The sequence below is a fragment of the Haliotis rubra genome, unplaced genomic scaffold (genome assembly GCF_003918875.1).
Source record: "Haliotis rubra isolate DU_JTF1 unplaced genomic scaffold, ASM391887v1 Scf554, whole genome shotgun sequence".
In the NCBI taxonomy this organism is placed as follows: domain Eukaryota; kingdom Metazoa; phylum Mollusca; class Gastropoda; order Lepetellida; family Haliotidae; genus Haliotis; species Haliotis rubra.
The window spans coordinates 78,090-104,227 of record NW_025767251.1 but is presented as its reverse complement, the minus strand read 5'-3'; the positions used below and the strand labels follow the sequence as shown (position 1 = coordinate 104,227).

The 26,138-nt window shown below is 40.9% G+C and overlaps 1 protein-coding gene across 1 annotated transcript; it reads left to right on the top strand.

The window, feature by feature from the left end:
* Window positions 1-19,983: 19,983 nt before the first annotated feature.
* On the top strand, window positions 19,984-21,111 carry LOC124253811 (G-protein coupled receptor dmsr-1-like). Its single transcript, XM_046687656.1, has one exon. It carries the CDS (start codon window positions 19,984-19,986, stop codon window positions 21,109-21,111), a length of 1,128 nt encoding a protein of 375 aa, XP_046543612.1.
* The last annotated feature ends 5,027 nt before the right edge of the window (window positions 21,112-26,138 follow it).

Sequence of the window (26,138 nt, the reverse complement as noted above, 5' to 3'; positions counted from 1 at the left end):
TGATTTTCTTGAAGAAAATACATTTAACAGATATAAAACGATTGTTTGTTCGAATGTTTCTCCGATTCGAGTTTAGATATCATTACATCAGGGGCGGTGGGGTAGCGTAGTGGTTAAAGCGTTCGCCGAAGACCCGGGTTCTGGTGTCCCCCACCGTAAAAGTGGCGTAAAGCTAAACTCACTCACTCACTCATTACAGGAAGTCGGTATTGACTCGATTCCTTAGCCCGGTTATATTCCCTTTTACCGCACTTAGACTGGTTATATTGTAGATTGACGTCAGGAATACTTCCGCTAGAGATCATTTTGGTGCATATCCCACCATTACTGATCTTCCAAGCAAAAGCGTGGTGCACCGATCACATCACAATGGATTGTTAAAGTGAGAGTAAAGGCCAGTGTCGTTAGTTCTGTTCCTGACCGCCTCCGTGGTGTAGTGGTTAGAGCGTCCGCCCGGAGAGTGGAAAGTCACGGGTTCGATCCCCGACCGCGTCATACCCAAAGACGTCAAATATGGTACAGTACAACCAGAAATTATTGAGAATTTAAAGATTGAATTTTTTTATACTTTTTTCACTCATTACTCACGTATTAAATGTGAATATCAGCAGAACATAACTCCAGATTCAAAGTATTTTGTCAAGTAACCATGAACAGCAATGCAGGCTTTAATGCGGCGGGGCATACTACTGATCAAAGAAGTTAGAAAGTCGTGGTCCATGCTGTCCCAATATCTGACCACCTCTTCTTTCATTTCATCAATATTTGTCAGATTTGTCTTATTGACACTTTCCTTCATAAGTCCCCAAACATTTTCTATTCGATTTAGGTCAGGGCTATAGCTTGGCCAATCTAATAATGTCATATACTGGGTCCGAAACCAGGTCTGTGAATGCTTTGAACGATGTTTTTGGTTGTTGTCCTGCTGGAAAATAAAAACAATTCCATAGAACACGTGAGCAGATGGAAGTTAATGTCCCTCGAGAATATCTGTGTACCGCTCACTGTTCATATTCCCTTCAGATACACAGAGGGGCGTTGCCCCTAACACTGATATGCCACCCCACACATTAAATTTCGGACTGTACTTTGGGCGCTGATACAAAGGTGTTTCAGTTTGTTTGGTCCAGAATTTCAGTGTATTAGAAAACAGCCACACAGAACTTTCATCTGAGAAAATCACATCGTCCCAATTAAAATTTCAATGCTGTAAGCACCAGTTCAACCTTCGCTCCTTTTGTTCAGGTTTCATGATCGATGATGGAATTCCTTGACTTTTCTGCCAACCCATTGCATGCAGCTCAGTTCTAATTGTTTCCTAACAGACAGCCACAGTTCCTCTATCAATCATATCCAGCCTTAGGTTTTCTAAACTCCTTTGTTTGTTTTTAGAAACAAGAATACCAAGCCGCCTCCTGTCACCGACAGTCAATTTTCTGGGCCTACCTACGCCTCCCTGGTGCTCAATGCCATATCAATTTGCAATAATTTTCAAAACACGATAAACAGTGGACAAAGGGATGCCTGTTCTACTTGAAATCACTTTAGCTGATCTGATGTCCTTGCTATAATACTCTAAAATCAACTTCCTCTTCTCTCAATCATCCATACTGAGGATCACTGAAAATGTCGTCTGCTAGCAAGTAAACAAAGGGGGATAACTCTTCACAAACTAATGAAAAAGGATAAACGGAGTTGTCTGTCTTGAATGAAACCAAGCACTTGATAGCTGGTCAAGGTTGTTTATACTAAAAATCCAATTAAACATATTCCTAAAATTCTCAATAATTTCTGTCTGGTCATACTATACTTGTTGGTCCCTGACTGGCGCTCGGCATTAATGGGTACAACAAGGACCGGTCGGCTTGGAGTCAGTATAATGGGGTATTCATGCTTCACTGCGGCATGGTATCTCAGTGGGCTAGCACTATAAAACCAGCTTCAGTCTGGGCTAGTACAAGCAGCCGCACATACGCATACACACGCATGCACGTCGTCATATGTGCGAAATAATCTCCAGCGCGACGTTAAACCCAATTTCACCTCACCTCACCTAGTTCAGTTCCTTGACTGGTACGTGGGTTTCGGTCTGACGAATACATCAATGTAAGGATCTCTTATCGGGTCATCAAATGTTCTTCTCCTGGCTGACATGGGCAAGGTTCAAGTAGGCAGTTTCATGCACCAGGGGCACAAGCCTGATCATTCTGATAGATACATTCATTTTCGCATCTCATCAGGTTCATTGTTCAACGCCGCACTCCAGCTGCAACGCCGCAATGTGCCATATGGCGGTGGTCTGTAAATAGTCGAGTCTGGACCAGACAATCCAGTGATTAACATCATGAACATCGACATACGCAGTTGAGATACGATGACGTGTCAATTTTTCAACAGTATTTCTCTTCGAATCACAGTGTTCCAAGTGATCCATCTCTTGCACAACTTCTTTCTCTTTCTTACATCTGTTTTTCTTCAAAAATGAAGACAAACAAACAATCATAATCCGGGAAAAACAGGAACCGGAACCACGATTCCATTAGTTGGATCCATGCTTTCAGTAGAATGTTTAACCAAAGTGGTAAAAGTGAGTGAGTGAGTTTAGTTTTACGCCGCACTCAGCAGTATTCCAGCTATATGGCGGCAGTCTGTAAATAATCGAGTCTGGACCAGACAATCCAGTGATCAACAGCATGAGCATCGGTCTGCGCAATTGGGAACGGGTGACATGTGTGAACCAAGTCAGCGAGCCTGACCACCCGATCCCGTTAGTCGCCTCTTACGACAAGCATAGTCGCCTTTTGTGGCAAGCATGGGTTGCTGAAGACCTATTCTACCCCGGATCTTCACGAGTATTGTTCACCTGAAATACATGTTTCATACAGGAAGAAATTGATACTTCCTCTTTATCGGATAAAATAAAATTTAAGAATGTTCTCCACACATCTAACAATCACACGTATAAACGTTTCTCTAAGGTTGTAAACGATGTTAACTAGATAAAGCAAACTTTTGAGTAAGAGCCATACACTCTTGAAAAAAGAAACGCTTTGGCTAAATGTGAAACAAGCATTGTCTCTAAGGTGACATAATCTCCCGCCGCAAATTATCAAATCAAACTTAGAAAAGGATGAAAGTGAAGGCGGTAGATGAAGTTAAATGTCAACAAAAACATGACCAGTCAACCTCTCTTGATATCTTGCTCTGTAGCTGTTCAAACACACAAATATTTTCAAGACTCACTTTGACCTTGACATGAATTTAATGGTGTATGAAATATGTAAAATAAAGTAATTATGCAATTGCATTTAACAAAACATTCAAGAGAAGTCTTGAAGGTCTATGAAGAATACCCCAGTTTCTAAAAGCAACTATACTAGATTTATCCATATTCAACTCTAATCCCAATGTGTCACAAAATGTTTGAAGAATATTCAACTGTCTCTGCAAACCGTTTACCATAAATGAAAACGTAACAATATCGTCTGTAATCAGAAGTAAAAGTAAATCCTTGATTTGGGGAGTAACAAATATTCCATTATTACGTGATTTATACATATTATCTACAAGTTCCTTAATAAAAAAGATGAAGAGTAAGGGGCTTCGTACACAGCCTTGTCTCACACCAGCGGAAGTGTTTAACGTTTCAGTGTTGCCAGAATTACTTCTAACACAGGCTGCAACAGAGTCATACATGCTTCTTAAAATATCATACATTTTGCCATGTAACATGATCCTTTGGTATGTAACATGAATAGCAATTTCTTACGGTCAACAAAATCAAAGTCGATGAACGCGTAATAGAATCACCCTTTAGGCCTGCATAGGTATTTTGTATATAATGATTGTAATATAAATAAGTTATCAGATGTACTATAATCGGGTCTAAAACCAGCTTGAGCCTCGTCCAGTAGCTCGTTTAGATCAACCCAGGCACATAAACGCCCTCTAAAATATTAGCAAATAATTTTCCAGAAATATTTAAAAGAGATATGCCACGATAGTTGCATGGTTCAGATACACTCCCAGACTTGAACAGAGGGACAATTATACCTATATTCCATATCGATGGGAATTTACCATTATCAAGAACTACGTTGAATATATTTTTCAGATATGACACTAGAGAAGTAGAGACCTTGCAGAGACTCCCCACACATGCACATACAGCGAGCGAATCACCAGGCCTTGATCTGGGTCACCGCATTGGCAATAATCACCCCAGTGTTGCCCACCCTGTGGGCAATGGGTCGCTGAAAGAGGGAGTAAATGCTCTGAAATGTCAATGGACCATAGGTAACATCCTTCCACAAAAGACTGGCATAATATCCAGCAAGAACTTAGATTTGAGTAGAATTGAGGATTCAGACGAAGCTGAGATTGATAGTCTTCTGGACACAATCAGTGATGATTCGACATAAAGGTACATACATATAAGTAATGGTAACTCAATGGTAAAGGAAGCCAGAGAATAAACCATCATGCTTTAAGTGTAGCTGTAACATTAAGTTTGATCATTTTAGAGCGATTGAAGCAAGAATACATTTTTAAACCAACTGCCAACTTGTGTAGAAAAACAGCTTTCAAGTTTGATTTTCCCCTTCTTAGCAATGCATTTTTCAAAGTTAGTCTTCCTGTGCCTATAACCAAGAAATAAATGTTAAATGTTTTCATTTTACCTGATAAAGAGCAGTTATCAGAATGTATTTTCGAGATTTTTACCCCCTCCCCCTGGCCCCCCTGGCCCCCATTTGGGGGTCACGGCATGAAAATTCTCCGCACCCAGACTACAATAAACCATCTCAAAGTCTTTTCATGCTTTGAGTACACCTGTAACATTAATTTTGATAATTTTAGAGCTATTGAAACAAGAATACCTTCTTAAAACAATTGTCAACTAGAAAGCGTAAAAAAACAGCTATAAAGTTTTATTTTTCCCTTAGACGCAATGCATTTTTCAAAGTAAATGTCTTCCTGTACTATATCAGCCCATAGACTATGTGGATTTAATCAAAATTCAGATATATATAAGAGGTGTAGGTTGAGGTGAGGTGCTCTTGAGAGCCCGGACCAAGCCAGACCGAACGCTTGTGATATAGCAACTCTCTTGAAAAGCGGGCTTCACTTTGAGCAACGTGTTTGTTCAAATACTACGTTTTGGAACTTTATACAGTGACGTGTAGGTAGATATAATGCAAAGCTATGAATCTGGACACATTTCATGATACATGTGTGAGGTTTAAGTTGCTTTTGACAGCCCGGGCCAGAGACCTAACACTTTTGATTGAGGCTATGTTGACAATGGAGAGAGAAAAGGGCTGGAAAAGTGATATATAGGTAGATATAATACTAATCTGTGAATTAAAACACAATTCAAGATACATGTTTGAGGTTTAAGCTGCTTTTGACGGCCCTGGGTATGCCGGACCGAACAATAGTGGCGGTGATTGTGTTGAGAGTGTGGGGAAGAGATCGTTTCATTTGCAGATGGGTAAGCCTTACATACAATGAACAGTGGCCTTCTAGGGTGGTATTTGATTGGATATAGGTCTAAAAACATTTTCGGGTCGACAGAAATTTTTATCGGGAGTGACTGAAGCATATTTGCGTTTTAAATCCTGTTTCGTTTAACGATTCTTCTTTTAGACGTAACCTTGGTCAGCCACGTTCAGAGGCCGATAACCCCTCGATATAGTCAGGCGTCGCCCGTTATTTTTGTAGCCAAAAAATATTTTACACAGCGACGTCTTTTTTATGCGATCGCCCACGACGTAGTTCTTTTTTTACGCGCCACGCGATGGCAATTATAGGACACCATACAGCAGCGATTGTTGTTGGCGAAAATAGTCAAAGAAATTGTGGTCTGGTTCCATACCGCAAAGAAGGTCAAGGACGTGTGCTTGGAAAATGGAAATGTTTTCGTGACAGAATTCATAAATATGTAACACAATTCAGTATTCGGTTAAGCAATATCATATGGTAGTGGCAGATGTCCCTTTGGTCATACAATGTCAATGGTTAGAATATGGAAGATGCTGGTAACAAAATACCGAAAATGATGTTGACTTGTCAATGTCACTCAATATAATGTATCAAGTTCGACTTAGTTACCCCTGACAATTATGTTGATATTTCAGTGTCATATCTGCCCATCGTTCATATACACGCTTGACCTTTCGTGAAAAAAGGGCAAAAGTAATGAGTTTTATTGATTTGTTTGGATGAAATATTATATTGGTTGGAATGAAATAGAAGCAATACATTGGCCGAGTTAAACAACATGTGAGTGAAACAATATTTTTGACACGGACTACATACATGGTATGTTGTGTTGTGTGGCGGTGTGGTGAGGTGTGGTGCGGTGTGGCGGCGTGGCGTGGCGTGGCGTGGCGTGTGAGTTTCCGTCTCACTTGAACCACTAAGGTTAAAACCTATATTAAAGTAATATAAATTTAATAATTAACCGGTCTGCTTCATAATCTAATTTAGTTGGCGTTTCAAAACATAATTAATCACAATCCATCTAAGAACAGTAAGTAGACATTTCATAAGCTCATAAGCAGGTCAGAGAATGAAGGAAAACCCTTTATCAAACACTATATTAATATCAAGGTCACGTGACAAGGTATGACTATTGTTTGTCTACAATATCAGACACGAAGTCTAATATTACCCGCTGAATTAACAATAGTGAGTGAGTTTAGTTTTCCGGCGCATTCGGCAATATTCCCTCTATATGGCGGCGGTCTATAAATATTCGAGTCTGGACCAGGCAATCCAGTGATCAACAGCATGCGTATCGCTCTACGCAAATGGGACACGATGACATGTGTCAACTAAGTCAGCGAGCCTGACCACCCAAAATTAGTGTGATATGACTGTGTCCAGTTCATTTTTAGGCTACCTATAGACAGTTAGATGTTTGAGGTGGGCGACTTGCGCCATTTAAGGTACAATTAGGACCCATAAAACAAATGTTTTTATAATATAAATAATGTCAGAGTGAGGAGGGACTACATGTATTTGATTCTGATTAAGATTACTTCCACTACCAGACAGTCCGCTCTTTGCTTCTGGTCTGCTGTCCTTTATATCACGGTGATTCCGACCATGCTTGACCACTAAAGATTGTCATTCGCAACGTAACGATGTGGCGCCTGAAATGGTTGAAATGGTATATCCTGTCGATCAGAACAATTTGACTGTTCCACCGGAGAAAGTGAAACCTCTCTCGTACAAGCGACATTACCACATCGCTGTTTATGGAAAGAGACCATTGAAGTTTCTTAAAAACTGTCTCCTGTCCAACTTCGTTTACAGACATTTCATTCGATTAACTCTTTATATCTCCAGGGCTTGCACTTTTAACTACTAAATCCATTTCCATCCTCGCGATGTCATCCGTGATTCAATCAGCCAGCGTGATTCGCTACCTTATTCAGTCCAACGGACCAAGAGAATGAAAACCAGCATCCGTTTGGGTTAGCGACATCAACGGTCAATCCTGCTGATAACGATCGAGTTCCCGAGAAATTCAACACTAAAAAACTGACACGCTAATGAAGGCCCTGAGAATCATTTTGTAGACCAGTCTTCACCACTTACGTAAACTACCAGCTTGTGACGAAATAACAATAGTGGGTCACAAATGCATGAAATCCTTCCGGAGGGGCACGAGTCGCTTGTCGGTTTGTCCCGGAATAACACGACTGGGTCACGAATGAATGTCCACTTCCCTAATCGAATTTCTTCTCCCTAAACTCGGCGTTTGATTGGTCGGTAGATCCCCGAGAACAACAGGTCCAGGGGTTAGTGGAGGTATACCATCTATGGCCGACAAGTGAGTATGATTCCTGAAGGTTTTGGAGACAAATGCCTGCTTACTGTCGAGGAAATGATTTGTAGATGTTGCAATAAGTTTTTAGACCCGCGGAATGCCGCTGCCGTTCGAATATAGCCCTACATAGGTGCTGTCAACGTGGCTGAATTAATAAACGAATTTAAAAGGTGAGTTTTCGCTGTCTTAGCTGATCCATGATTTTGGCTTGGAATTGCGGAGGTAGCTGTTTTCGGTGAGTCGTGGCGTTTAACGTTTGAAATAATGATCTGATTGTGACCATTTATAGCTAATTTTGTAGGGAAATCATCTCGCTTTCGATCCGTAGGCCTCGAAGGGGCCTTAAAAATAGTTTACGTGGTGAAATCTAACTTTGATTGAGGAGGGGGTGGTTCCTTCGTTACATCCATTTCCTTTAATATAGTACTAGGGTAGGGTCTATATACCTATATGTCTTTCTAACGCTGTTTCTAAGCGTGTCACGCCCCTATTGGTATACCGAGATGAGGGGTCTTGGAGACCCGGGCGATGTTTAATATGTTGACTACGTGTTCTGCCCTGGTTCGAGACAGGCATTCCTACAGCCTCCTATCAACTGTCATAACATTAATTTGTTGCTTTTTTGTACGGTTTTAAATTAGTTAAATAATAGATACATGCATATTAAATGGGAAATGTTTTGGAATGACAACTTCATAGTAAGACAGATAGTTAGATGGATAGATAGAAAGAGTGACGGATAGATAGATATCTGTTTTCTATCTTTATACATGTGAACACAACAAAAGTGATAAGATTACAAAGGTGAACACTTAACAAAGGATATCAATAGTGAATTGGCGCTGACGAGTTCATAGTCACCCGGGCGCTGGGGTAGGTTAGTGGTTACAGCCTTCGCTGAAGATCCGGGTTCGATTCCCGACATGGGTACAAGCCCATTTCTGGTGTCCCCCCGCCCTGATATTGATGGAATATTGCTAAATGCGGCGTAAAAACATACTCGCTAGAACAATACATTATTGTGGAAAGGTTGGGTTGCCTGTTATCCAGCTGTAATCCTACAATAGTTTGAGTTCATAGTGACCCATTGACACATGCCTGGGGTCAAGTGAGACGTGACTCAGACTCCATATGCTTATGAAACGATTTGGTATTTAAAGGCTGCCGTGATATAGCCAAAATGTGGAGATTGAATAGCAAAATTACGTTGATTAAACTTGTCTCGCAAAAACACCCGATTGTATATGTAAACATCATTTTGTCCCCCCGGTGTTGTAATATAAGCCTATACAATAACTGTCCAATGTCTAAGGCGTGGGGGCGGTGGGGTAGCCTAGTGGTTAAAGCGTTGGCTCGTCACGCCGAAGACCCGGGTTCGAATCCCCACATGGGTACAATGTGTGAAGCCCATTTCTGGTGTCCCCCGCCCTCATGTTGCTGGAATATTGCTAAAAGCGGCGTAAAACCAAACTCAGTCAGTCAGTCAGTCTAAGGTGTGGTACTATCTGCAGAGAAGCGCGATCACTCGCCTGATGTAGCCTGATGTTGAACATACATTTACACTCGTGAAGATCCGGGTTAGAACTGGATTTCATCAAACCATGTGTGTCACAAGAGCAGGCGCGTAGCCAGCCAATGTTTCCGTGTAAGCCCGATAGACTGCAAAGCTTATGCATGTATTCAGATAGTATTGAAAGCTTGCCTAACCTTTTTAGCAACAATCATGTGTAAGCTCGGGCTTTTTTTATAACGGTAGCTACGCCCCTGAAGAGGGATCAGGTGGCCAGATTGGCCGACTTGCAATTGGGTGATGCATGCCATCGTATTTCAGATGCGTAGATCACTGGATCGTCCGGTCCAGACGTCCGCCATATAACAAAAAGAAACTGTGGATTGTTAAAATTCTTTCCAAAACACGAAACGTATCTATGAAAACCTTAATAGGCGGCTAAGGTGATCATAAGGAGATGTCAGAACATAAGGAGACTGGCATCATCCTCTTGGAATGTCCATCCTTGGCCATGCCATTGAAGAAACGGAATGCATTACCACTGGTCAGAGAATCTGATCTCTGAGGCCCAGTGAGTCACTGAAGTCTGGCATCCGTGTCCACCTGTTCTGTCCACATGCCCTCGTGTCTTTGCGAGGATTAATGATTAAAAAAATATTGGTTTTGAGATGACCCCCGACTCCAAATGCTTCACAGTACAATACATCATGACAAGGCCGGACACTTCGGTGGACCCCACCCGACTGTTTTGCCGATCGCTACGCTACCATCGCATGCAATCAATTAAAACTTAATGTAAACATAATCATGGATAATTGGTCTATCGAGCACCAATCATGACACCTACCAATTCTTTATTGTTATTTCTGCAAGTCGATTGAAACCAGATTTTGACCCTCAACTAAACGATCTTGACACAAATGGCTGACGATATATCCGCACAAAACGGGTGTGTGGTCGAAGTAAGCCGTCTGGTTGGTCAACGCTTATAAATTCTCGGGAAGTTTTACTTTCATCGACTGCTTGACTTGGAAGAAATGTCAGATTTGTTTCTAGCAATGGCTTCTCAAAAGAAAAAATCATTTTTAAATGATTAACCAAGTTTTAATCGATTGCACGCCATGGTAGCGTAGCGATCGGCAGCAGTCGGGTGGGGTGCACCGAAGTGTCCGGCCTTGTCATGATGTATTATACTGTGAAGCATTTCGAGTCGGTGTCATCTCAAAGTTTTGTATATAATTTATAAAATCTTTAATCCTCGCAAAGACACGAGGGCCTGTGGTCCTGTCTTGGCGTTGTGACACGTGGACGTCCTACACGTGGGAGAGTGGCATCTTCATTATTGTTCTGATGACGTCTTGACAGTGCTGAAATGGTTTTTGGCTTGCAATGGAACTGTGCAGGCATCTGACGTTGAGACTTTCGCCCACGCACCATCCCAAAACACTCATGACATTGCGTGGTGTGTCGTGGCATGACGTAGGGTTCATTACCCGTTTAATCCCGACCCTATTTTGATACAACACTCAAGAAAAAATTCAATACTTTTTACATTACTTTCGACATTCGGAGCAAAATCAATGAGGACAAACATTAAGTACATTTCAGTGTAAAAACATTACTACTTCCTGCCAGGACACCCAATAACACCAATAGCTATATTTGACACTCTATATGAAAGTATAACATTTGTCTGATGTGTTTAGTCTGTGATATATAACAATACTTCTCGGGTTGATGTTTTTGTCACTGTCAATATTGCTGATTAAAGTTGTCTCTCGTGATATTTGCAGCTTCACTAAATCTCATTTATACCCTGTTCATGTCTTTCACGTTACCGATACGCCGACAATGGCGGCAAGTTTGTGTCTAGTAATGAGGGGGGTCATATTTCATTGTTTTTACCTCCTACAGTAAATGCTTTTCTCATGCTGTGATTTATTTAGACTTGTGTTCACTTGATAAATAGCACACAAGACTGATCAAGACATGGACATTTCTCATTTCTACTGAATTCCAAGGCTGAAATGAAATCAGAGAGATGTTTTTTCCAGGTTCGGCGAATATACTACTAAATTCCTATTCAACCATGCAATGTAATCCTTGGTCAAGGAACGACTTTATATTCTACAGACGTCTATTTTTTTTAAAAGTAAGGGAACCTGAACTTTCAATTTGGATAGTAAGTATACGCGTTAACGAACTTTTCGACATCTTATGAACGCACCACCATTTCTCTTTATCACCACCCCTAAACACAACGCATGTGATGCACGTGCACAGCGCAGTAACCTCATACACGTGCATGGGGTGTCATTCTTGATTTGGACGGTTTTACATCAATCAATCATCTTCCAAGAGCGATGACTGTACAAACAACTATGGTCATAAGGAAGTGCAAGTGGTGATGCACTCTCAAACCATTCATTATTACCATATCAACATTGATTGACTCCTTGTCCAACACCTTGTCAGTGGATGCCCACTTGGCACAACAGCATACCTTAAACGACATGATAATAATAATAATAAAATGCAGATTTCTTCATGCGCCTTTTCCACGTCAGCAGATATGCTCAAGGCGCAACAATGACAGATTAAAAGAGTCTCCCACATTTATACAGCAATATGTACACGTCCAAAATAGAGTTCCTAATAATACATTGAAAACAGGTATGTTTTGAGTCCTGACTTGAATGTGGCAATACTATCAGAAACTTTCAGATTGTATGGGAGTGAATTCCACAAGGTTGGGGCTGCATATGAAAAAGTCCGGTTTCCAAAAGTTTTAAGCTTGAAGTTTGGCACGAACAGAAACTCCTGATTGGATGATCGAAGGCAGCGCTTGTTTGAGTAAGGAGTAAGCAGGTCAGAGAGATATGGGGGGAGCAAGTCCGTGACGGGCCATGTAGGTCAAGCAGAGGATTTTGTAGTCGCTTCTTGCCTTGATGGGGAGCCAGTGCAACTGTTTAAGAACAGGTGTGATGTGGCCATGTTTGGGAATGCGACTGATAATATGATGGCATGGCTCGTTGCTTTTACTACCGTCTCCGCCATGTCTGTGGCTTGACTCCGAGGTCCATCCATGGTACGACCCTAAACACGTCCAGGGCGTCATGGAAAATGATGCCTTCAAACTTCTGTGGAATAGGCGCATATACAGCCTCAGAAGAATTCCTGCCAACAAACCTGATCTTGTCCTGTTTGATAAAGCATGTGTCTGTGATGCCACCGATGATACGATCACCGCAACGGCTGGTAATGCCACTATTTTATCCTGATTCATAAAACTATGCTATAATGCACATGTTTACTGTATCGAACAATGGACTCTTCCTTCCGTAGAGATTTTTCAAAATTATGGAGATATTCTGCACTTATTTTGGGACAAATTGAGGTTTACCGTAGTAAATATTATCAGGGAAAACGTCCTGGAATGTCCACAAAAACAAACCGGTGTCATCAATGTACCTGCTGTTTTCAAAATCTGTAGTGAGTGAGTGAGTTTAGTTTTACGCCACTCTCAGCAATATTCCAGCTATATGGCGGCGGTCTGTAAATAATCGAGTCTGGACCAGACAATCCAGTGATCAACAGCATGAGCATCGATCTGCGAGCCTGACCACCCGACCCCGTTAGTCGCCTCTTACGACAAGCATAGTCGCCATTTGTGGCAAGCATGGGTTGCTGAAGACCTATTCTACCCCGGATCTTCACGGGTCTCAAAATCTGTAGGGGTGGTGGGGTAACCTCGTGGTTAAAGCGTTCGCGGGTCACGCAGAACACTCGCGTTCAATTCCTTACATGTATGAAGCCCATTTCTGGTGTCCCCCGTCGTGATATTGCTGGAATATGGTTAAATGCGGCATAAAACCAGTCATTCGCTCACTCAAAATCGCTACACACAGACAACTACCATCAACTATAGTTGTTGCTTTGTTTGTTTGTTTTTACTGCTAAATACCTAGTATTAGAAATAGCGTAATATACCTAAAATGGATGATTAACAAATCGCCTAAAGAATATCATCCTACCCTTCTCCCCAAACCTGTCATTTTGGGGAATAAGTTAAAACTAAACACAACTAGAAAACGAATCGATCAGGTCTACAATGTAAACACCCGTGAAGATCCGGGTTAGAATTGATCTTCAGTAACCCATGCTTGACGTAAGAGGCGACTTACGAGATCAGGTGGTCAGGCTCGCTGATTGGGTTGACACATGTCATCGTATCCCAATTGCGTAGATTGATGCTCATGATTTTGGTCACTGGATTTTCAGGTCCAGTCTCGATTATTTATAGACCGCCGCCATATAGCTGGAGTATTGCTGAGTTCGACAAACCGATCAACCAAACCCCTCCACACACGCACACACAACACCAAACAAACAACCCCAACCCCCAACCCCCACCAGCAATGAAATATAAATATTGGACGTGTTTAATCAAACTAAAAATATGCATGTAGATATACAATTTAACGGTTGTATGAAGACTTAATTTACCTTTTTATGTGGGTTTTTAACACATGGTTAACACGTCAGGTGAGTCATGTTTTACGGACGAACGGTTTGTTTTACAATAAGTTGACAGATTGTTGTTCTGACCCATTGAAAGATGTATTCTGTACACATCGGAATTAACACAATGATATCAGAAAAAAATATAGGTGGTCACAGCTGAAATTGAAAATGAATGTATTGAGGTTAGTATGTTCGATCTTCTGGTTTTGCCTGAGTATAATGTGCACGTGTGTGCGTGTCTGCATGTGTCTGCGCGTGTCTGTATGTGTATGTGGTGTTGTAGCCTAGTGGCTAAAGCGGTCGCTCGTCACGCTGAAGACCCGGGTTCGATTCCCCACGTGGGTACAACGTGTGAAGCCCATTTTTGGTGCCCCAGCCGTGATATTACTGGAATATTGCTGAAGGCGTAAAAATAAAATTCACTCGTACACGTAGTGGCATTTCCACAACCACTAGGACTGTGGACAAAAATGGCAGATAATACATTAATTACTTAATAAAAGGTTTAGATTATATAGTTGTAATCAAAGAACGCACACAATAATGCAATACGTGTACCCTATGCTGAAAGGTTAAGATTTTATAGTTGTAATCAAAGAACGCACACAATAATGCAATACGTGTACCCCATGTTGAAAGGTTCAGATTTTATAGTTGTAATCAAAGAACGCATACAATAATGCAATACGTGTACCCCATGTTGAAAGGTTCAGATTTTATAGTTGTAATCAATGAAGGCACACAATAATGCAATACGTATACCCCATGTTGAAAGGTTCAGATTTTATAGTTGTAATCAAAGAACGCACACAATAATACAACAAGTGTACCCCAAGTATATTATCTTTGTAAAATCGCACAAAACGTTGAGCATACGGAATATTATATCCGCTTGCATGCATGTTTTTTTCGGTTATGAGTCAATGAACTCCATCGTTCATCGCAACGATGCTGCCAAAGATCAGCCAATCAGAGAACAGGTGTCAGCTAGTGGGCTTGGTCTAACAAAACATAGAATCACCTGCAATATACTCATTCGTCAAAGTTATGATGACATATATTGTGTGCGCTGTCAACGATGCTGCACTGTGTCTTGACCAGGTTACGTTTAGACATGGCTCCCCGCGAAGACTGGACGCTGTTTATCACAAGAAGTGCATGGTCAGCAAAACGTAAGTCAAACACAGTTGTGAGATTAGTCTGTGACCGTTGTCAACTCAAACATGATATTTCAATGTGAGTGACGATCGCAATGTGTAATGCAATTTTCTATCCTAGCGAAACCCGTATGTTGTCGTCATCGTTATAAAGTTGAGATTTCTTTATATGCCTCTTTCTGTTAATAGTAATAGTAATAGTTCGCTTTTATGGCGCTCATATCCAGGAACATTGCCTGCTCACGGCGCTACGTACATTACTATCCCCGGTGATAGGATACTATCGTACTTTCTGATAATTTTTCAACTCCCTGGGGATTATACAGCCATGCTGCCTGTTAGGCGCAATGAACTAAACACTCACATTGCTACCGTTGCCGTAGCCAGATACATTAAGTTCACCGTAACAGTAAAACTACAAACGTGATGAAGCCAATGAACCGAATTTTAACTGTCTATTTGAAGGACGGTTGCTGTTCTGTATACACAGTATTCAACTTTGTCTGAGATTTAAATCTAAATGTTTTAATCTGGCTGTCCAATTTGAAACCGAAGCGGGTCCAATGCTTTGTGAAATGAATGTGCTATTGTACTATTCTTTTTTTGTCGAAAGTTTAGGAACTTCTTCCACACGATACTTGGAACTGTGCAGAAAACGCACAAACAATATACCGGTAAACATTCTGAAGTTGATCGTTTTGTTCGTTAAATGATTTCAATAAGATCTCATTAAGCTCAGATGTATTTTTCAGTTATGTATCTTCTAAGACACTAACAGATTATATTTGAATGAGATGGTTTGTGAAATATCACAATAGCTGACAAATATGGTTGAATTGTGTGTTAGATATTATTTATTAAAACGTAACACTACTTATGACTTTATGATGAAGTGTTCCGGGCTGACGTTAAAAGCTTATTTGTCTCACGGCATTAAGTCACCATTTGACAGATGTATCCTATACTTCAAGAAGAAAGTCCCCCGAGACTAAAAGCGCAATTTGTAATTTCAGCAATGTCTGGCTTCACGACAAGTCGTGTAATTTAGGTGCTTATTGACAAAGTTAAGTTCCTCATTGGGGTTCCTAGCTAGATTGATTGAATGAGTTTAGTTTTAAGGCGCACTCAGCAATATTACAGCTATATGGCGGTGGTCTGTAAATAATCAAGTCTGGACCAGAAAATCCAGTGATCAACAGCATGAGCAGCGATCTGCGCAATTGGGATACGATGACCTCCTGACCACCTGAGCCCGTTAGTCAACTCTTACGGCAAGCATGGGTTTATCTTCACGGGTTCTAGCTAGAACTGATCCTTGGCAACCGATGCTTTGGGTGGACATGGCTAGAGAGGAGAGGTTCAGTGACTTAGATGATTGGCTGACATTGTACACCGACGGCGTGGGACGGTGTTCATGATATTGATCACTGGCTCGCTCGTCGAGACTTCTCGTAAGTGGCATCTAATAAATCGGGTGGTCTGATTAGATGACTTTGTTGATTCATGTGGTGGTACCCCACGGTCTGTAAATAATCGAGTCTGGACCAGACAATCTAGTGATCAACAGCATCAGCATCGATATATGCAATTGGGAACCGATGACATGTGTCAACCAAGTCAGCGAGCCCGACCACCCGATCTCGTTAGTCGCCTCTTACGACAAGCATGGATAACTGAAGATCAATTCTGACCGGGATCTTCACGGATAGAAAATAATAGAGTGTGTTCACTTCCCACTCATGAATCGTCACCAATACCAATCGAGGTTACGTTTGCAGAATGCCTGTCACTTTTGATCCATCACACCAAATACTGTTACTTCTAAGGCGCCGCAATTGGTTTGGAAGAGTTACGTCCCTTTGACACGTCAGGAACGTATGATTGTGGATGTGAATTCCAGATGAAAAGTCCAGGTTTGTCGGCACCATACATGTTCGCTGGTTTCAAAGAGCTAAATGTTTGAGACTTGCACAACTCCGGGTTTTCCTCCCACATTAAGCAGACACGCAGGGATGTGACTGGAATACTGGTCACTGAGATATTAAACCCAATTCACTACTCAGTTTGGAAATTGTTGGTTAACAATGTATTTCACCGATTAGACACAAGGTACCCGCTAACGTCTACACGTACAGCGCTAGAGCATCCAAGGTGATCATACTCAAAAGTATATTGAATAAAACGACAAATATAATTCTTGAGAATTTCCAGTCATTTGTTAATGTGAACTAAAACTAGGAGGAAAGGTGTCTGGGAAACATATGTGTAAATTTCAGGAGAATTTATAGGGGGACAAATTATATTCTTTTGAGTAATTATGAGGTGAAAATATGTTGGGGGTAAGACATCACAGACCACTGGTACGTTAAACCTTGTGAGCATGGGGGCATGATTTCATAGTGTCAGGTGTGAAGAGCTAGTGAAGATCGACAGATCATTAGAGCTGGGCGTTACATTCCTGGTAATGTGCGTCCGAACCGCCTCTAGGGATTAAGCAATGAATGATCTTTTTGTTTTGTACTCCATCGACTCTTGGTAGCTTCTCCATCTCAGACAAACATCCTGTCAAATTGTCATATTTCATATCATATGACTGTTATCATGTTAAATCGGGACATCTTGTATACTGACTGACTGACTGAGTATGGTTTTGAGCCGCTTTTAGCAATATTCCAGCAACATCACGGCGGGGGACACCAGAAATTGGCTTCACACATTGTGCCCATGTGGGGATTCGAACCCGGGTCTTCGGCGTGACGAGCCAACGCTTTAACCATTTGGCTACCCCACCGTACCGACATCTTGTATAGGCCACGCTGGTACCGATGAATCATATTGCGCATCGCCAGGGTCAGACCCAAAACATTATTGAGTCCTTTTGTATTGTCATACTTCAATAAAGCATACACTACGAACTGGGGGGTTGGGGGTTGGGGGTTAGTGTTGATTGGTTGGGACCGTTATTGAATGGGATACTATCCCGACATTCTTTCCAACATACAGTATTGCTAAATAATGTTAGATTGTCGAACCCAGTTATATTTTGTCGTTATTGCAGTTGGATTCCATTATATTATTTGAGGGCAAATGCGGTAATTTGGATTGGAGACATTGCACGTGTGGCATCACGACTGTGCCAAAAAACATGACTTATGACGTACATCAAATAAAGGTCATGTTTAGTTATTGGTAGTGGGCAGCCTATTCTTGTCTATTCGCGAAGATCCGAGTTGGAATTGATCTTCAGCAACCCATACTTGACACAAAGATGAGATGGACTACTTTCTATATTTTGTGCTGCCATGATAATTAGGTGTTGTTAACGTGTGTTGATTTGTAAACCAAGTTGATTTTTTTAATGCAATTGGTCGTAGTGTAACATTTTTGTACTTCTGTGTTAAATTATTGTTTCAATCTCCAGATCAAAACAATATCAACAATAGGATGGTCTTTTCCAGACTTATTTACAGATCGACGTCATACAGACTGGATTATTACTGAGTGCAGCGTTAAATAAATAAAATATGTATTACAAGTTCGACACAAGGTTATAAAATCACATGTTAATTTTGTAGAACGGACAGGTCAGCAACCGTTATTAGTCTTTTCTTTTACACAATAGAAACATTCCGACATATTCGTTGTACGATAAGAGGCCAGATGTTACTAGAAAGAAATTCATATTGACATTAGGCCAAGTATGATAATTAACCGTATCGTCTTTAGTTGCTGAACACAGACTCGGCATTATTTCCTTGTGTTGTAACAACCTGACCTCAATATAACTAAATTATATATTGTAAATGTTTCTCTTTGAATAAAATGATACCGCGAATATGAATAAACTTAAGGGGGTGGTAGGAGGCCTAGTTAAAGCGTTCGCTCGTCACGCCAAAGACCCAGGTTCGATTCCCCACACGGGTACAATGTGTGAATCCCATTTCTGGTGTCCCGTGCTGTGATATTGCTGGAATATTGCTAAAAGCGGTGTAAAACATACTCACTCAATCACTCATTAATTTAACTTTGAACTTTATCGTCAGTCAATAAGAACAGGCTTGACCTCATATAAGGTTGATGACTGTATAGCTTAATGGTCTCCATAGATCAGGTTATTGAAGGCGAGATGGTAGACAAAGATAGATAGAAGTAGGGTCAACGAACACAAATGGGCTATTAACTCTTTCAATCAATGAGTAAATTGCCAGATAGCGCAAAACGATGTCACAAATCATTTCACTTCAAATGCTTATTGCACTCAAAGTGATTATTGATCAATTTAAATTAGATCTGTTGCTGTTCGTGTGGCTGAATAACGAGTAGAAAGTAAATAGATATTTGGAGCAATCGTCAAACAAACGTGAACATGGCAAAACCTGCTTGGCAGCAGAACGAGGCCTCGAAAATCCTCTGGACTATTCGATTTCACACACAGGGCATATCGAGAAACATTCTTGTAAGCTGATTGGTAAATTATGTGAGTCTAACTTATAGAAATAATTGTACTTGGTTAAAATTTCAATTATTTCCTCGTCTTTCCGAATTTCTTTCAAAAACAAGAAAATTTTCTTGTCACTTCGAATACTTTCATTTTATTTTTTGTCCCGATTTTTCTCGTCATTTCGATTACTTCTCGAATTTTAAACTTTTGAAAGTTAACTTGAACTCAAAGTAACGAAATGTTTTTAAAAGCATCAGGAAATAATTGAAATAACGAGATATTTCGGTTTTAAGAAATAATTTATGGTACGAAATTGGCCCAATTAGGTGTGGAAACGAACAGAAAACTCTTACATTGACAAGTGAAATATCCTTCAGTGTAGTTTAATCCGCATTTTGAATTATGAATGGGAGGTTAATTTGGGTTGGTGTAGGTTTTGGGATAAATAGGATGTTTTAACGTTTTCCAACTGTGTTTCAGGTGGTTTGATGGGATAATGGATCAAGTCTCGAAGATGGAATCGTTCAACATGAACAAAAGCTCCCTACACCATAGTAGCGCCTGGAACGCCACCTACAATATGACGTCAGGAATCGTGACCAGTGACGTCGGTAACACGGAGTATTCCAACTCCCTGACTGTGATTGGTTCCGTGGAGCGGCATTATATATTGGTTATTCTGATTCTTGGTTTCCCTGGTAACCTCGCCAGCATAGTGACCATTCTTAAAATGTCACGGTTGAAGTCATCAACATTTTGCGTCGCAGCGTTGAGTGTCGTCGACAACGTTGCTCTCATACTTAAAACAATATTCATGGAGCTGCTACATCAGCCTAACGCCTTCTCAGTAGCGGGATGCAGGTTCATGTGTTTCTTTGGACTTGTGACAGCTGCCTTTTCAAACTGGATTCTGGTTGCCGTGGCGACCGAGCGTTTTATGGCAGTACGGTTTCCACTAAAGGTTGCAAGTATCTGGACATTAAGGCGAACGGTTTTTCTTGTGTGTCTAATATTTTCGTGTCTCTGTGTCTTACATCTGCACATATTCTGGACAATTGTAAACTCCGTCAACGGCTGTGACTACTCCGCCGACTACAGGGACTTCACCACGGAATACTGGTACTGGATCAGCGCATCAGTATATGCATTCATCCCATGCACTGTTCTCATCATGTTCAACTTCCTCATCGTCTACAGCATACAACAGTCCTCCAAAGTCCGTCGACATTTAGCAATGAACTCAAGTTCCTCAAACAAAGCACAGCGATCAGGGTCTGGTAGTCATGACAACCATATCACTATTATGCTGGTCACCGTGACCATCATGTTCGTCATACTGACCATTCCTCGCTGCGTCGTCATGCTCGTCATTAAAGCTGGTCCCCCTCAATCACCTCTGGACCACGTGCAGCGACGTCTCCTCGACGTGCTTACATCCATGTTCGCCGATTCCAACCACGCCGTTAACTTCTATCTGTACTTCTTCGCTGGAAGACAGTTCCGTTATCAGTTCCTCAAGACGATGTTCGGTCGCCGCCGTGACAACAACAACTCCATCGCTACGAATAGGTCGACGTTGGCGAGGGAGGAAGAAATGATCGTGATGACAAGAGATAGATATTCTCATCCTAATGACCTTTGATATCTAATATACCAGCACCAGTCGATAAAAACTTGTATTGTTGGTGTACATTATGTCAAAATATGTGAGGGTCAGACTATTTGTCATCCAATCTTTCTTCCATCCTTTCAGTTAGTGAAAACTATTCACTGTCTTAGATGGTACAGCTGACCGGCGACAGCGACTTATCCTAAGAGGAATGGTGGTGTCTTTTGAATATGTCGTCATGGTAACCGAGAGCGTACAAATCTTTGTGATGCAACTGTGATGCAACTGTATATCATCCTAGGATTTCGCTTGATATCACTCAGCACGATATCCCAAGTGGACAATTGTTCTGGGTGATTATATGCAGCAGTCCTCTACGAGGAAAGGCAATATTGACAAAGGAAAAATGTGATAGATTTATCATGACGTCACCATCTAATGACATCATTAATCTGTATTTCACTAAGGATATGCCCCACGCTGGCTGAGTGAGTTACATCGAAACCCGGGCTGGATAATAACATCACTAGAATCTGTACTTTATTGAGGAAGTTTAATCCCAAATATTACATGTCACCTCTCTGACACGGTAGCTGGATGGCTGCACCTGCACCTCAGACTATGGTCCTCACTGTATAAAGGTCCATACTTCAATGAACTCTCAAAGTCAATGCCATTTCTTGTAATTTGTTTATAACTACATGTTTTTTCGTTCCTTGATTTGAATGATGTATACATAGTTTCATTGGGGGACCGACCACCATTTAAAGAAAAAAACAATCACTCTTCATGTGTTTTTAAAGAAATAGCAGTGTCTGCCTACACCAAAGGTCACCCCCAAAATACTTTCTGCGAGATTCCTTTTTAATAACATGTTTTAGCTTAATGGTTTTAACTGAGAACGACTTAATTGACATTGAACGTACTCCTTAGAAATGAGTGAGTTTAATTATGCTCCGCTATTAGCAGAATTCCAGCAATATTCGGGGGTGGCACAGAAATGGGCTTCACACATTGTACTTATGTGGGGAATCGAACCCTGGTCTTGGGCGTGACGAACGAACCCATTAACCACAAGGCTGCTCCACCGCGCTGTCCTTAGGAGGAACCACTACCTCAGACTATCAGTCCCAGCGACAGCGCTTCGTAGTACATGTACGTCACGTAAGGGGCGTCAACATGGCCTGCACGACAAACGTGAAAGGAAACATTTACAAAGTTGTTAATGAACTTGAATCATGTGAGTGTTGGTCACCTTTAGTCAACAGGTCGCAGAACGGTTATTATCGCCGTGCGTCAAATACTACTAAATACAATGCAAACATTGCTTGAGACTCTCACTCTAAAATACGGATGAGCATTTCCCCTGAAGGGATAAATACAGTTAATCCTCAAACCTTTTTCAATATTAAAATGTCTTAATGTTCAGAAACTACGCCTTATATTTCTGTGCACTTCGAGCCTATGTGTTATGCACGAGGCATTCGTGGACCATTCGTCAACCACTCGCCGAAAACCGTCTTGGAGGTTACGGAAAGGGGTAAGGGGTAACGAATGATACACGATGCAACAAAACTGACATGGCGAGGTGGGTACTACCTTTTTCTTCCATCGGCTTGACTCAGAATCTTGAGTCGTCACGAACCAAATAAAGCTAATATAATGCTAAGGCATCATATCTGAGAGTCTGTCTGAAACCTCCAGAACTGTCTAGTCAGATATCTAATGCTAAAATGGCTGCCGATGCAAATGACTTACACCTATAAATCAGTCCCGTTCAACAGCTGACGTCGACGCTGCCGGTACCGATACAAAGTACACATTTGTAATTTAGGACAGCTAATACCCAGTCCACTGTGATTCCCCTATCGTCCGACGACGTTCGTTCTCTCGAAAACCGATATCTATATAACATGGAGGACATAGGCGGATCCAGAGGGAGGGTGAAACTCGGGTGAAATTGAAGTGTGCACCCCTCTTTTTCTCAATAGTATGCACACACACACACACACACACACACACACACACACACCCTTTCTCAAAAAGCTGTATTACCTGTAGGTAATACAAGAGAATGTTTCAGACACGAAAACAATATTAGTGTGCGACATAAGCGTCACTCTGAAATCTCCATCATCATCATCATCATCGTCACCATCATCATCATCATCATCATCAACAACAACAACAACGACAAGAGAATTTGGGCAAGTAAACATTTAGAACACGTTAAAGTTTAACCTATCATGATGCATTTTTTGCCCTGTTTTTGCCAACAAATGAACCAGCGGACGATATTCTGCTCTCCTGCAGTAATCTCTGACTGGATCATGTTGTGCCGAGGTGATTACCAATTACGGCGAAATTGTGAAATCAGTGAATGTCCACACAAGATTAATGTATAAAGATCGAATTAGTTTCAAACACACAGCCTCAGGTTTCCTGTCAGAACACGCAACAAACTGGGTACAAAAGTGGCATCAGCACGTAACTAGACTAACGCTTAGTCTCTTAATATATACAATTTTGATAGATACAAAACAACATATTTTAATTGAAAAGAAATCCCAGTGAGATATGGGGAATTCAGAACCTGAGACTTAAGCAAACCGAAACATGAGTCTCATTAACCAAGCCACACAATGACCTACTTTTCAGACGACTGAATTGTCTCGTGTAAAAGTAAAAAGAGACACTACAAACAACTATGGTTACACTAAATACCAATTCCTTGTTTCCAAAAAAATGGTATTTACAAATTTATGTTAATTTTAATGCTTAAAAAAAACGTATTTGTATATTTTATGGCAGCATGTCGTTAACTTAGAGGTCACAGACTGTCCCTATTTTGAAGAGGTCGTACCATTTTTTTCAATTCGTCTGGCTCACTGGTTACACCTGTTATGTGTTTTTTGCGCTTATTAAATGTATTTTCGTAACGCTCAATTTGATTGATATAATATTAAGTCCGTAATAGACGGCCAAACATTTCTAGCGGCCGAGCTTCGTTTTGAGATGTCCACGATTTCCAGATTTCTGTTTGTCAGAGCACCCTGTACGACAGAGCACGCTGTACGACAGAGCACCCTGTACGACAGAGCACCCTGTACGACAGAGCACGCTGTACGACAGAGCACGCTGCACGACAGAGCACGCTGTACGACAGAGCACGCTGCACGACGTATTTGCAAGGATTAGAAGGAGCGTAGTGTTGCAACATATAAACAAGTGATTAGATTAATCAAATAATACTGATTTATATCTATACATCCAGTTGAATGAGTTGGTCTCAAAATTCTGGACTGGTCATTGCACTAAGTTGCAGGAAACGAGTCCGTTGTGTAATCAATGATTTGACTTGATTCTAAACTTGCTTCATATCCTGCTTAAGTATTGCAGGGAGGGGATGGCAGTAAGGAAATTTATGTGGTTCAGAGACTGTGAGACATACTAGTAAGTAACATGACTTAGAAAATTTGTACTCTCCAAACCTCAGAATTTCTTAATGACGAAGGTCTCGAAGTAGGCCTGTCAAGGTTTGGGTTTTTTTTCATTCCGTTGAACCGGAAGCTGGCAGCGGTAATGGGGGTGAAGGACGATTTGGCATGCCACGAGTGGCGCTTAAAATGTTGAATTAAATATATTGTACATGAGTAATTCTTATATTTGAGGTTGGAAATCTGAGAGCACAACCCAGTTAGGAAATAGGTGTCTACCTCTGATGGTGGCGATATTTTATTTTGATATTAAAAATATTTTTCGAACCGAAGCGAGGGAAGTACGTTGCCAACCTTTGCTCGCTTTGCTCGCATATATCCAGATTGGTCATTTTTCTCTCTGTTGCACAGCCCTATTTGCGCTACAGTCTGCCTGGGGTAGAAGTAAAGGACACATTTGGGAATTAGAATTGTTTTACCATACGTTTAACTGACATATCAATGTCAAAACACCCTGATCAGTAAGACAGAAACGTCTGTGTGTATTTCCTGGAACAATACATCAACAGATCCTATCCTAGCAAATACCAAGTATCACCACTCAATAATCAATCTGTACATCCGAGTGAGGACTTTCATAACTTTGGTTCATACTGTGACGATGATGACACACCAGTCGAGACTCGTAAACCTCATGATAGTACGGTAAATAGATTCTTTGCATATTGCAAGATATGTGTTACGCTTTCCATTTATTCATAGTTAACGGTAGAGTGAACGGGGACGTAAATGGTGAGTTTACATACTGTAGTGAGACATTTGTTGTGTAAATGACTACTTTATTTGTTCCCCGGAATTATTACAATATCAACACTTTAATATCGGCGAACACTCTGATTTAGATCATTTTCCACTCGAGTTATCCTGTAGCTCCCCCAAAATGACCCCTCCATCAAATGTGTCTAATAACAACCTAACCATTACTGATAAGATATTTTGGAATGACTCATTCTGTACTACATTCCTTAATACTCTACGTCAGGAATTGGTCCAGTCTGGTGAAAACCTGCTGATTAAACTTGGGGTTGATATTGATGGTGCTGTCAATGATCACGTTAATACGATATTGAAATCGACCGAATGTATGAAAAGGCGTGCAAAGACATTTCTAAATCTAGACCGTTCAGCAGAGAATGTAATTTGGCCAAGAGAAATGCACGTAGAGCCTTTAGAAAGTTTTGATGTCAACGCTCTGATAGTAACAGACGGACATACTGTAAAGAGCGAAATAGGTACAAGACATGCTAAAGAAACTTTAAACATGAACTCACATGTAATAAACTAAGCAGACTCAGTAATTCTATACATTGTCAGTCTAAATTCTGGAAAGAAATTCGACATATCAAAACTAAATGCTCTAAACAAAATTCAATTTTCAAAACTGAGTGGTTCATTCAATTCAGGATTGTTTTCGCAATTATTCAGTGCTCGATCAGTCTGACTACGACCAAGACATTTTAGAAATTTCGGATGATTTTAATGGGGACTATGATGAAGTAGATGAACTTGTACTAGACTCGCCTATATCGGATGATGAAATCACAAATGCAATTTCAAAATTGA